This window comes from Solea senegalensis, linkage group LG21 (genome assembly GCF_019176455.1).
Source record: "Solea senegalensis isolate Sse05_10M linkage group LG21, IFAPA_SoseM_1, whole genome shotgun sequence".
Classification (NCBI taxonomy): Eukaryota; Metazoa; Chordata; class Actinopteri; order Pleuronectiformes; family Soleidae; genus Solea; species Solea senegalensis.
The window spans coordinates 335,000-349,872 of record NC_058040.1 but is presented as its reverse complement, the minus strand read 5'-3'; the positions used below and the strand labels follow the sequence as shown (position 1 = coordinate 349,872).

Genomic DNA, 14,873 nt, shown 5'->3' with positions numbered 1-14,873 from the left:
AGGCTGGAGTTTAGCCACCTCCACATGAAGAGTGGTAAAGAGGTGTCCATGTGTCTGTGCACTTTCACTCACGCTTTGTGTTCACATGGTAATTAACATTAAACACGGAGCACAGCTGAGGCCGATGGAAGCCAAACACACAGCTGAACGTCTGACCTGATGGAGGAGAATAGAGGAGAAATTAAGGGATTAACAGAATTACATAACAATGGATTTTGAGACGTGAACAAATCCATTTGTCATGCATGCATTTGAGACAACAGAAGAATATTCAGCAAATTGTGTTTTTATATTGTTCTTTGTTTACACGTTACATGTTACAATTAGAAATAAGCCAAATATTCTTTCATTTATTTAAATGTTCTTGTTTTAAGAAGAAGAATCTGCATGAGGAGTAAAACTAATTCTGCATGGTTGGAAAACTTAAAACTAGTTTGTACATTTGCAAACACTTTCACAAAAATAGGCCAAAATTGAAGCAATATCATATCATATAAGAAATATGTACTTGAAATGAGTTTTCCTTTACTTGACAAAGCTGAATTTAAGTATTTGTATCTTAGAATTAGTCCTATTTGCACGCACGTTATAGTGAGGGGTAAGTAGTGAAGTAGATAGGTAGGTATAGGTAGGTAGGTCTGTCAAACTGACCGGTCCACTGGAAAAGATGTTGTCTTACCTTTGCTGTTGAGTAAAACAAGCTGTTTTCACCGCAACAACACCGCTTCTATACAGCCTGATTCTATTGGCTTTGATGATTAAAATGATCTGTCAATCACCCAGATTGGCCAATGCTGGCTGGAGCTATGGCCCTGAACATATATTATAACACATAATATTTTATATAGTTTTAATAGTAAATAAAATGAAACCTCTGTAATTTGACTCTGCTTCACTTCAGCACAGCTAATGTCCACATGCTGTTACATGACTTCCATGAGTCTTTAAGCTGCTAATGCACATTTTTGAAGGTGATATTTATTTTAAAATGCAATGTTTCTTTGGGCGAGGGAAAGTTACTTCATTTATGGTGGGTCCCATCTGCATTTACTCTGGCACAGTGGTATCTACAGTGAAACTTACACACAAGTGTTACCTTTATGTTCATACCATTAGAATTCTTATAGACACATTACAGAGATCTATTCTATTTTGTTTGGGCATGTCATTTTCAAACAGAGACCCCAAAAAGAGGGTCAGGGAAGAAGAGGTTTTAAGTTTACTATTCAAGCAAAGTTGGCTATAATTATTATTTTTTACTTAAAAGAACATTTAAATCACAATATTTGGATTATTTCATTCTTCATACATGTAAAATGTCCTGTTTTTTAACCTTGCCCATAAACCTAAACATCTGCTTATAATAATAAGGTTCGGGTTAGGGTTGTGTTGTACACACAGAGAGGGGTGTAATGCTGCCCTCCAGAGGAAAAACTATATATTTCTTTTATATATACACATACCAGAACTAGGGGAGCAGAATCATGTATCACAGTACGTGCTGCCCTCTGCTGGCACAATCAAACTGTCACACCTGTTCATACGTTCATAATTTCATTAACTGCATGTTAATAAAATAATTAAATGTATTATTATAGTATTATTTAATTAAATAAACAGAATGTAAAACTTACAAATACATGTTGAAATAAAGTTTATTTTGTGAAATATGTCACAAAAGTTTGCCCTCATGAAAAAGTGGATCAACAGCCTCGATTCTGTTTCTATACATTAATGGATTTACATTGAAGTGAAAGTTTATTGTTGTTATTGATCAGTGAAAACCTTTTTTTTTTTTTTGCAGCTTTAAAACACACAGCAGCACATGAAGTCTTCAGTGCAGGCGTGTTTCACTGTGACGCCACACACGTCACGGAGAAGCCCCGCCCCTCCTGCTCTTACAATCACTCATCTACAGCCTCTCACACACACACACACACACACGCACAGAGCTGAGCGACGCTGCAGAGACACACAAGTGTTTGTGGAGATACAGGAAACACAGAAAGATGAAGATCAGCCTGAAGACTCTGATAACATGTGAGTAAACTGACAGAAAACCATTTCCTGCAGCATGAAGAGTGTCAGGATGAGCACCGTGTGTGTGTGTGTGTGTGTGTGTAAATTCCCCTGAAGTTTCAATTTGAGTGACCTTGTTTCCTGTTCAGTAAAGGTATTTTTATTTTTCAAGACATCAATTCAAGCTTTAAAAAAACAACTCTTTAAACTTTTGTTTACATTAATTTACAATTTAAATGGAGAATCTGGTTTGGTTTTATAAAAAATGAATAATTACATGAGTTATTGAAGCAGATTTTTAATCTGTTAAATTATCTGGAAGACGAAGAGTAAAACACATTTAAATAGTTTCGAGTGCAGTGAATCTTGATGAAAGTGATCAGTTAAAGAGAAATTCTTCATGCATCACTCTGACACCATGTATTACTATGTAATTGGCGAATTAGAGCACGAGTGTGTTTGCATGTAAAATGAAAATTGATTAAATTAGGTGAGTTAGCATACATACTAACATACTAACACACAGAAGCTCTGACTGTAGATGTCGCTGTCAGCACAGACACAAGAACCAAATGATTTTACCTAAGAAAAAAGTTATAAAGTCTACAACATGTTAAGACCATGTTCTCGTCTTTTCTAACAGGAAAACTGAAGTTTGCAAACCACCCAGTGGTTCAAATGTGTTCTTTTTGTGAATTCGGCATTTGAAAACCTTTCTTCAGATTGACCTCAGTGACACAAAGTGACCACACGATGCAGCAGTAGACCAGCAGCTCCTGTGTCCCCGGGAACTAAGATTACTGATTTTCTCTCTGTACTTTGGTGGTGTTGTTGTTTTTGCCATACGTGTTGATGATTTTGTGGAATAGCACTTTAAATCAGAGATAATGTCTTTTATCTTTACTTGCAGGTCTATTGTTGTCAACAGTGGCTGCCACCACCACCTCACCACATCCTCCAACTGCCAACGGCAACATTTCATACTCACAAACTTCTGATGATACCTCTACCTCAACCAGCAACTATATCTCGACTACCACCGTCAACAGTACCACAACTCCAGATGTCGTCAGTACCACCAAAGGTACCATGACGACCACCGTCAACAGTACCACAACTCCAGATGTCGTCACTACCACCAAAGGTACCTTGACGACCACCGTCAACAGTACCACAACTCCAGATGTCGTCACTACCACCAAAGGTACCTTGACGACCACCGTCAACAGTACCACAACTCCAGATGTCGTCACTACCACCAAAGGTACCTTGACGACCACCGTCAACAGTACCACAACTCCAGATGTCGTCACTACCACCAAAGGTACCTTGACGACCACCGTCAACAGTACCACAACTCCAGATGTCGTCAGTACCACCAAAGGTACCATGACGACCACCATCGACAGCACCACAACTCCAGGTGTCGTCAGTACCACCAAAGGTACCATGACGACCACCATCGACAGCACCACAACTCCAGATGTCGTCAGTACCACCAAAGGTACCATGGCTACCACCATCAGCACCACAACTCCAGAGATGTCGTCAGTACCACCAAAGGTACCTTGGCGACCACCATCAACAGCACCACAACCCAGATATCGCCAGTACCACCAAAGGTAATTTGACGACCACCATCAACAGCACCACAACTCCAGATGTCGCCAGTACCACCAAAGGTAATTTGACGACCACCATCAACAGCACCACAACTCCAGATGTCGCCAGTACCTCCAGCGATACCTCGACTACCATACTTACACCTACCACTGGACCTAACATCCATACATCAACGAATACTCCAACCAGCACAACAACCCAAACCACCACCATGGATCAGGAAGAACACAAGTCTAAACCTCTGAGTTCCGGTAAGCAGCACCAGGATTTCTCTCTTTGTTTACTCTGGTGAAACATGATGATGTGTCAGGGACTAAAGTTTGCTGCATTCCAGAACTCGGAAATCAGACCTTTGAGAAGTTGGACGCGTGAATGTATCTTGGGCTAGCCATTGTTAGCTACTGTTAGCAATACCAGAAGATAACAACGGTCTACCCTGTATTTGACACACACAAACAGTGTAATTTACTGATTAACAGTCAAACAAATATGGCAGACGTGCTGCTAATGGTAAAAGTGCCATTGTTTGTGTGGAGGCAGCTAGTTTGGAGTCCGGACACTTGTCAGGAACACTCGATGACCTCAGAAATTCTGACTCCACATGGAAGAAACCATGAAGTGCGATATTGTCTCTGTAGTTAAGCATTTAGTAAAGAAATGAGCAACAATGTGCTTGGATTGAACTCCCTGTCACTTCACAGCAAACAAGAAACAAGACGAAACTCTACCAAGTTAGCTAGCTTATGAGCTAAGGTACTCTGTATTAACGTATTAGCACATAGAATGGTGGGCAACTGGTTATAGTCCCAGTGGATCAGAACTCATTAGCATAGCAAGAAGCCTCGCTAAAAAACTACAAAAACAACAATTGTCAACGTAACAACAACAAACACAACTCCAACACAAAGTAAATAAATAGACATACTGTAGAATATGTACAAGTTCATGCTAACAACATTAGCTAACAAAAAATCATGTAAAAACCAGAACTATTTTCTTTCTCCAAACTAAAACAGCAGCCAAAGCAAAGGACACAAGAAAAACACAATTACATTTTGCTAATCATTTTTATGTCCTTAACTTAGCCATGCTAGTAGCTGCAGGTAGCAAATTTTGTTTTGCTGTACATCGCATAAAAACATGAAAGAGACACAATATGAAACAACGGCAACTAAAACAAGGTAAATATCTATATGTATATACAGTATATGTATATATAAATTCCTAAAACTGAGGTAAGAGGTCAAATTTGAATTTTAAAATAAAACAGATTGGCAGCCTGCGCAGCGATGACAACACACAACAGGATTTCCTGGATGCTAAATAAGTTGTTTTTGCTGACATCAGTTTTTTTTCCTGTATCGTCTGGAACTGGGTTGAGGTTTTTCAATGTAACACGTTGTTTGTTTCTCGATAAGAGAACTGATTTGAGCTGGGACGCGTCACATGACGTCAATGCCACCTTACACTTCACACCCAGCAGTGTGTTGTGTGTGTTCCTCTTGCCCATAAAGAGATTACTAATTAATACAAAAGCTCAAAGGTCACTTTGTTGAGCTGCAGATCCATTATCATTGTGAGGAAATAAGGCTGTAAAGTGTTACCAGAAAGAGTTAGACATTTACCAGGAGAACGAAACTTAAGACATTCAGAAGAAGAAGAATCCGTCAGGACATTTTAGATTGATGGATGACGACTGAGTGACTCAGTCTTTCTCAGTCGTCACAACATTTTATTTCAAAGAAGTGTTTTATTGCAGGTTCCATAAAGTGATGATACAGATACAGATTGTTCTTTCTTACACACCCACGTCGTCATCTTCAAATGCACTTCTCTTGTCTTGTTGTTCAGTTGTGTTTAATTCCATTATTCTGTTACCAAACTGTCCCAGAAGTAAACTGACCGACAGTATAACAACAACTTTTTTTTTCCAGGCTCTGTGATCTGAACATGATTTGTTTAATATTTGATTTACTGTTTTCTATTTTGTGCCTTTCTCTCTCTCTCCAGGAAGTGTCGTTGCCATTGTCATCATGTTCATTGTGATCGCCGTTGTAGTGTTGGGTGGACTATACTACTACAGGATCCGGTGAGTCCACTGCCAAAAGCTGTGACTCCATCATGATACAGTTTGGTTGGGAAGGGTAAAGTCCTGGGTCAGGCTTGCGTTTCGACTAAGAACAGAACTCGGTGGGCGGGGTGTGGGCCGTGTTTATCCTCCTCAGTTTGCGTCCGTTTGTCTCAACAAGACGTCAAACTCAGACTGCGGGCGCTGAAGAAACACTCGTCGACTGTCCTGGGTCCTGGGTCCTGGGTCTAGCTCCACCCGTGCCGTACCATTCGTGGGGCCGGCCATTTTGGTACAGTTCCTAATGGAAACGTAGAAAACACACGCACTATAAGAAGCTTCAGTTTGATTTGTTCTCCAGTCACTCAGTGTGTTTACAGAATCATTTTACATGATCTTACAAAGTCCAAGTTTCCGCTTAGCGACAAATGACCACTGCTAATGTTTTAGCTGAGGTTGTAATGGACGCTTCATGCGTATTGTGACTTACTGTTGATTCAATGATATAATGACGTACATGAAAACTCAAAGGACTCTGGTGAACAAGAGCTGTTTATGTCCTGGAACAATGGAATACTTTTCTCTGTACATAACCTTATTTTCCTGTCACATCAGCAAAGTCAAGTCAAATCATTCTTTCTCTTTTAGACGCACGTCTTATGGCCGTCTGCTCGAGAGTGAATATGGAACTTTAGGCAACTTCACCAACCCCATTTACGACCCGTGAATCTTCACGCGTGACCTTCGTCCCTGGAAGTGAACCCCGGGATCTTCAGTCTACAGAGTGAAGTGATTGGGATCAGAGTGTTTATTGTGTATGTGTGTCATGAGTTTAACGACTGTGACGCGCAGACTTCACGCCGTGATCACTTGATCTTTGTTCCAGTCGTCTCAGTCTGTTCCTCAAGGTAAATATGAACGGAAATGAGTCCAATTTTTGCTTTTTGTCTTGTGTATGTGAATCAAATGTGAAGTCATTGAGTAAAGACGAGGATGAAGAAAAACTACACTGAAGTGAAGCACAGTAGACGAACAAAGTGACTGAATATTGAATGTGTTTTATTATTGAAAAGTTGACATTTTTTTGTTGTATTGTTTAAATGGAGTCTGTGAGAGGAACGGTGCTTCTTTATTATACAGTTCCAGCTCGACTCCACTCCACACTTTATGTCTGACCAGGTTCACAGCGAGCTGAGCCGATTCTAACGTGTGTCGTCACTGAAGAGTCATGAGCGCGACGTCTGACACAAGAATCAAACCCAACGATGTCCAGCTGTAGATCGAAGTGAAAAAGACTTCTTAATCCTACTTAAAGTTCCAAAATCTATTTCTTATAATTCCAAATCCCACTGATTGGTCAGAGAGTGTTGTGATGACTCCGGCCACATTGAGGAGGAGCTAAGAAGTCGAGTCGAGCTACAACTGTGCAATAGAAAAGAGTCAAAACACTTTTTTACGTGAAACTAAAATCCTGACGACAGAGATAAACGAGCCGATGATGACAGAACAGAGACAACATCATTTTTAATGATAGAAAACAAATAGTTGCCCTATCTTTAGTGAAATAGCTCAGGAGACACTGACTGAGCCCTGATCCATTATGAGGTTTTACTCTTTATTAAACTTCATTTTCATTTTTGCTGTTTGATTGCACTCTGGTTCGGATGCTTTTGTTTTTGTTCTAAACTGTATTAAAACTTTGGTACTTTGGTCACCGCCGATATTTGAATCTGTGTAGTCATCAATAGTGCTTATTGATACCGATACTGTCGATAGTTGTGTGTAATTTGGTGACTTCTTATGGTGAGAGGGAGAGAGACATAAACGTCCTGTCTCACCTTTAAACCAGTGATTATTGGTGTATCTACTGCCCCGTCTGGTCAAACGCCAGCTACTGCATTGAAAATGTCATTTTTTGTACAAAATAAAGGTGATATTTCAAAAAGTTGAAACACGACTTGCAGGTGTTTTGCGTACGAGACAAAATTCTCTTAAAAAATTTCGTCCTGCGAAATTTCCACTCTGAAGAAAAAATGGCCAAAAGCACTTTTGCGATAAACGTTAATATCGAAACGTCTAAAAAAAATCACTTCACAAGATGGTAAAAATGTTTGCGATGAGATGTTTTTTTTCATTAACAGTATTTATGGTGTGTGTGTGTGTGTGTGTGTGTGTGTGTGTTCCTGCTCCTCAATGAGCTGCACAGTCATTATCAGTGGACGCTTTAATAACAGTCCTGTCAGGATTGTCCTCTCCTCCCTAACTGAACTGCTTCCATTCTTCCTCTTTTCTCTAAGCTTCTGCGTTGAGAACAAACTCCTCCTCCTCCTCCTCCTCCTGCCCACACTCAGCTCCCATCGCTCTCCTCCACTCTCAAAATGTTCTCTTTTTAAAGAAACAAACATCATTTCATAGATTATCTCTATAGCAAAAACACAGTGGAATTAGAAAATGGTCGGACAAACTCAAACATGTGACTTCATCTGCTCACACACACACACACACACACAAATGAGGTTGTTTCAACATTTATTTTACTTAATTTGTGCCAAACGATTTTTTTTACAGTGCATTACACCTCAGCACATTACAGAGAATCTAAGAGTCGTATATAAATAGACGAAGTTAGAAGAAAAGTGTTGAGCTGCAACAAGTCATCGATTAACCAATGATCAAATTCATTATTTCATCTACAACTGGTTTTATACCTGAAAATCAGTGTTTGTGGGCTGTTGTTTTTTAAAATAACAATAACAATAATAATAATAATAATAATAAGAAGAAGAAGTTAAAATAATGTAAATAGTGAAATAAAGATAAGAATTTGAAGATGTTTGAACTCAAACAGCAGCTCTGTGTTCATCGTCGTCATTAATAATCACAGAGGGAAGAAGAGATTCTACCCACGATACACTGTTATTATCGGGCCCTAAATAGTGTGTGTGTGTGTGTGTGTGTGTGTGTGTGTGTGTAATTACAGTGCAGGAGCAGATTTAACATTAAAAACATCTGGATATTAAAATGTAAAACTCGAACGTGATTTACGACACCAGAGGTTTTAAAATGATTTTAAAATGTTTTAAAAAATGTTCTTCTCCTTGTTTTTTTAAACAAGGAGAAGAAATTCTTTGTAAGAACTTTCTTAAGCTGAATTTAAGAATGTATACCTTATTTGCACAGACATTCATTTATGATAATCAATTTAACGTCTGTATTTAACACAAATTCCCATAGTTCTCCTTATTTGACTTTAAAAGTGCAGGAGCACAAAGAAACAACAATACAAAGGTTAAGTAAATGAACTGACACAGAGACTTAACATACTCAGATAATCAGACACAGGTGAGTCTCATTAGGGCGGGGCCAATGATCAACACTGGGAAAAAAAAGGACAGGAAGTTAAAGTGAAAAAAATAAACACAAAAAAATAAAAAGTTAAAGAAAAGAGAAAGAAAAACAAAAATCACCTGGAGAACCTCCGGGTTCTGACATGGTTTATTCTTGAATACAAAATACAAACATGTTTCCTTTATTTCTAAGTTTAATAAAGGAGTCATGTTTGTCTTTTCTTCTTCCTTCCATGTTCTTCTATGTTCATATTCACATTTGTCACATGACCAGGTTTGTAACAAATGAAGCAGCAGAAACAAAGTGACAGCGTTGACGACAAACAGAGTTAAAAACCACAGACACAGTCTGACAGAATCATATTCAGCATCAGGGCAACACAAAGCTACAAAGCACCCGGTCTGCTTCATCTTTTACTAACTGACAACATGTTTTATAGAAAAAGAGCTGAAACTGACAGAACTGCTAGTCCTGTCCTTCATTGGCTTCATTTTTTCCAACCAAAGGACGACAAACCAGGTTAATAATAACAATAATAATAATAATAACAATCATTTGTTATCTTTGCTGTGACTGAGTCAGAATAATGAGCAGAAACTGCTGAAGTTTCACTTTCTGACTTCTGATTAACTCTGGGTTTCCTTGGGTTAAAAATGAGGCTTATTTTACTCGTTACTTATTTTATTATTTTTTCCAGTGCACTGTAAAAAATAGACTGCCTAGAAATGAGTTAAATATTCTTAAACTGATTTAAATGATCTTTGTTTAAGACAAAGTAAGATTTTAAACTAAATCTGCAGTCACTTTCAGACTCTAATGATGGTTAAAATGAGACAAAACAGGACAAAATGTAGGAAAGTTGTTTTAACACAAGCTAAGCAATTCTGTCATGTCAGAAATGTTTACTTAAAAAGAGTTTTCCTTCACTTGATTAAGAATTTATACGTTAGAATTGTATTTGCACAAACACCAATCTGTGATCGTGGATTTTACATTGTTTCAGGTTATAACTGTAAATAAAGCTTTAAAGTAAACTGTAATATCTGAAGTTAGATATTTTTTCTAGTTCAAAATTGAACTAGAAAAACTAGATTCATTTTCTTTTTCTGGCAAAAATAAGAACAATTTGACCAAAAAACAACGTTATTTTTTTGGTGCAGAAATTGAGGCTATGGATCGTGTGAGAAATGTTTTTGTTAATCTCTGCATCATAAACTCCATTATGTGACTGTGATGGAAATGAAAGCTGCACAACAGTTTTCTCACCAGCAGGTGTCACTAATCACATGAGGACGACAGAAAGAGAGAGATTCAGCAACATCGTGTTTCATTAGATCATACACAAACAGAAACAAAGAAACAGTGACAAACTCTGACCTCAAACAACAAATAACAAGACAAACACAGCAGTGATGATGATGAAGTTTATAAAACATCACATGACACAGTTTAACAAGGAAAAATACAGAAAATATTATGTTTAATCAAAAAGAATAAGAACTTGTGTCTACATACATTTTTGTGTGTTGACTTAATGAGATTCAGAGACTTTATGACTCCAAACATGGCCGTCAGTCTAATAAAATCTACATCAGTTTAAGTCTACGACATCTTAACAACATATTCACGTCTTTACCTCATTGTTACACAGACTTTTCCAACAGGAAACTGAAGTTTGTGAACCACTCACTCTCCTGCACCAAATTGATAATAAATATGTAATAAAATAGTGAGAATGTCATTAGTTTGCTAGGTTTTTAGAAATTTTCTGTGAAAACTAAAGAAAATCTGGAAAAACACCAGAAGAAGTAAAAAAGAGGATCGTGTCGATCTGTAGAAATGTAAATAATTATCGTAACAGAGGTGAGGAAACAAGAAGTGACGCCATCACTGTTTGATCTGGAAAAAAACGAAATGTGTGTTTGCGTGAGACACAAGGACGACGAGCGTCTCGTCAGAAATCACCTTCAACCACAGAATCTTCTGTTTAACTAAAGTGAGTGAGTTTCCTGAAACAAAAGAAGCCTCAAAAATAAAGACTTTGTTCACTAAACAGGAACAAGGAAGAAGTCTGGACAGGAAAAGTGAGAGTGACTCAGGCAGAACTAAACGATCAGCTGTACACTCCCACGGCCTCATTTTACTCAATAAAAGTCTCTTTATTTACTTTTATTCAGTTTTATTAGTGTAGTTTTAAAAGTTTTACTTTGTTTTTGTTTGTAAATCAACTTTAAGTTTCAGTTGTAATACGCCAGATCTCTGTGTGAAGTTTATTAAATGACTTTATATACGACTTTTTTATTAAATGGAAATGACTCTTTACATTTGTACACAGATGTAGTCTGAAGTAATCATTATTAGGTGGATATTACTGAGAAAATAACTTTAATAATACATTATTACCATAGGTAAAAGGCACCCCCTTAACATGCATCCCCTATTTCCCTCTCTTAAAGGGCTTACTCTTAAGTTTAAGGAAGTCCTGAGAGTGAAGGAGACAATAATGAGAGATTGGCCTGGCCCTAAGTGCTTTATATGCTGCAAACAGGTAAAGAGGATTGAATAGCTCTCTTTCTGGGACTCCTGGGGGGCCTGTCTTCCCAGCACAACAACACTTGGCTCTGAGAAAGGGTTCTGCTGAGGAGCCTGCAGAATGAATGGATCTGTGCAGCAGTGGGTCAAACTGAATGGCAAAGTTCTTCAGTGATTACACACTATGTTGTACCTGGGCTCCACACACACACACACACCCCGGACACAAGTACATGGAGACGGCCCTCACCCTTCCACCTCTCATTCTCATCGCGTTATCTTTACACAGGCTTTGTCTCCTCTAATTGGAGCTGATGAGGGACTAATTGGTAGCTTTTTTACAACACCCAGCACTTAAGCAATGGCAAGCTGGGGGAGGCAGCATGAGTGGAGTTAATGAGAGGCTCTGCACAAATAAAAGATTTAGTATGGGCCCGTTTCACAGAATGGGAGAAAAGGAAAGTTGAGGATATCTTTTGTTTCCCCACCATCTTTCACTTATGTGCAGGTATCTGAAAAGAAGAGGGAGTGGTTAAGGACTCACAGTGGTTGCTGAAACGCTGAGCACTTGTGCACATAAAGAAATCTGTTGTGTATTGTTTGGGGCCCACAGTTTAGTGTGTCTATTAATAATGAGAAAAGGCTGCTCCTCAGATGAATGTGGCACAGTCCTTAGTGGACAAAAAGTGCCCTCTCTACCCTGGACCACACTGGACTGTGTTGAAGCAATCTGGAATAAAGGTTTCGTCTGTATGCATTATTGAGGGTGATGTGTGCCGATTAGTCTTAAAGTAGTCTTAAATCTGGTTTTAATTATAATTAATGGGACTTATGTTTCACTAATTGGCTGCACATCTCAGGTACTGTGTTGGAAAATCAGTCTTATTTAAAAAAAAAACAAACAGTGCAGTTTAGTCTTAGTCTCTCTTAGAGATTTGCATCACGGTGGAAAACTTAAAAAGCAAACCAGGTCTGACCACAGGACGTTTCCTTAGCATGCTGTCGTCTCAGCATGCTGAGGAATTTTCTTCATGTGATAATAGTTTGCTTTGTGCTGTCAAACACCATGAGGCTACGGGCTTCATTTAACTAAGCTGCGGTATCACACCAGGAGGTGACAGGCTACTCTCGCTTTCCGCTTAATGTGACACAGCTAATACAAACATCTTTACAGGCAAAGTAACAAACAGCTGGGTGCATGTAGCCACATGCATTCAGCACAAAAGTTATTTGTTTTAGCTCATCAAGTCGGTTTAGAGCCTCAAGACCTTGACTCACCTCAAACAGGTGTGGTAGAAAATGTTAAATTGTGAGGTTTATTAGAGAGACTCAACTGAACTGCACCCATGGGTAAACTGTATAGTGGTCAAACAGTTTAAGCTACACTATAATTTAAGTTTGAAAATGAACAGTGTAAATTTTCCAAGATACATTGTTTAATTTACTGGCCAAATATTTGTGCTGACTCGTGATAAACTACTCACAGTCTCAATGACCCATTAACATCCTACAGGATCCTATTGTCCACCTATAAATGGACTCATTATCATCACTATTGTTATTCAAATCCCCTGTTTCCTAACAAAAAATGTGGTTTAACTTTCTAATGGGACCTCCCCAGACAAAGGACAGAGGCCTCTAATTTCTCTGCTGCCTCAATCCACTGGAAACTTGTTGAGTTTATTGAGTTTCACATGCTTATGCCAAGAGTTAGCATCTAATTTGTAATGTCATATAATGCACTTAGATTTTATAGATTTCATGCTGTAAAGAATTGTACTTGTGTGCCCAGTCTTTATATCATGATAGCCTATCATTCTTTACTATATTGTTGTGCTGATGAATCATCCTAGAAAATCAGACAATAAGCAATAATTTCCCATTCCTACCTCACACTGGATTTATTTATTGTGCTTCTCTAAAATCAGCATTGACGAATAAAGAAAAGATACACTATATACTAGAGAAAGGTGGGAAAAATAGTTTGGATTGTGTGCATTTTCTTTTACCCTCATTGCCATTATTTAGTGGGCTATTGAAAATATGGTTAAAATGCAACATTATTCCCAAGACAAAGGAAGACTCAGCTATATGAAACAGAGGAATACAAGATACCATAATGTGAGTTGTAATAAAATGACCGCTATAAAGTATGTGTTGCATTTAAATATATAATTAAAAGGCATTCTACTATGGAAACACAGGTACTCGGGTAAAATGGCCTTAAAAGCAGCACAGTTCATATAAGAAAATGTATCCTTTGCTTATGAAATTAAGGCAATATAAAACCTCATTACACTAAACCAGTGGGGATGAGTCCTTGGTCATTTGGCAGAATAGTAAAAATCCCCAGATTACTGTCATCACAATAGCCTGTTTTGTCCTGGGGTTGGTTCCTAAACCAGTAATGGCAGGTGCTCACAGAAAGTGATGCCACACCTCTGGAAGCACTGGGACGAAGCTGGTGAAAGTTTATAGAAAGTGAGTGGCACATCATTGAGTCATTTCCCCTCACCCACTGAGGCTTTCAGATAGCAGTGAAAGCTTCTGCAGTTAGCATGGCTTTATCAACTCACCTTTTAATGACCTCATGCAGGCTCACAAGCTGATCCAGAACAACAACTGAAAGGAGTCTTCAGGAGTTAGCTGGAGGACTGATCTCCATGTGGATTTTGGCCTACTTGACTTGTTTGCTCTGTCCTTCATTGTTGGTGTTTTTCATTTGTGCAGCCAATTAGCATTTCAGATAATGGGGTTGATTGGCAATAGGTTACATGGCATAGTTCATAGTATCAGTATTCATATTTATTTATTTATTTTGTTGATGATTAATGTCCCTTAATGGTTCTCCATGTGTGATCAGATGTAGGTTGCCAACCATTTCAAGGACTGATTTAATTTATCTAGAAATAGGGACAGTACATATTAATGGAAATATACAGCAACATATGTAAATATGACAGATAAGGCTGCAGTGCCCTTATCAAAAACAAAAAAACTAAACAAAAAACAAGTCAACTGAGAGATTATGTGCAATAAAAAATGTTGCATATGGTGAGTTGCACCTAGCCCTGTTGCACGTTACTCATTAGTGTTAAACATGTTCACAGGTTTGAGATAATATGAGGCCTTCCTTCACTTTGCCCTTAAAGGTGGCAGAAAGTGGTAATCTGTTCCATAAAGTGCTACCATGAAATGAAAACACATTTTGACCAAAGGAGGTATTGCAGAAGGACACCTCACAATCGTCCCGTGAGGAGGTCCTGGTGGTCGGACACAAGGG

General features: G+C 38.4%; 1 protein-coding gene across 1 annotated transcript; it reads left to right on the top strand.

Moving 5' to 3' along the window:
- The first annotated feature begins 2,009 nt into the window (after positions 1-2,009).
- LOC122758613 (integumentary mucin C.1-like) lies at positions 2,010-7,662 on the top strand. The gene is made up of 5 exons (XM_044012877.1): positions 2,010-2,040; positions 2,930-3,463; positions 3,546-3,893; positions 5,653-5,731; positions 6,359-7,662. The coding sequence occupies exons 1-5, from the start codon at positions 2,010-2,012 to the stop codon at positions 6,435-6,437; spliced, it is 1,071 nt and encodes a 356-aa protein (XP_043868812.1). The 3' UTR covers positions 6,438-7,662.
- The last annotated feature ends 7,211 nt before the right edge of the window (positions 7,663-14,873 follow it).

Excerpts from the sequence above, each read along its gene's own strand:
- LOC122758613 (XM_044012877.1), top strand. The coding sequence starts at position 2,010 with ATGAAGATCAGCCTGAAGACTCTGATAACAT. Across the intron at positions 2,041-2,929 it reads CCTGAAGACTCTGATAACAT|GTCTATTGTTGTCAACAGTG; the intron begins GTGAGTAAACTG and ends CTTTACTTGCAG. Across the intron at positions 3,464-3,545 it reads TGTCGTCAGTACCACCAAAG|CACCACAACTCCAGAGATGT; the intron begins GTACCATGACGA and ends TACCACCATCAG.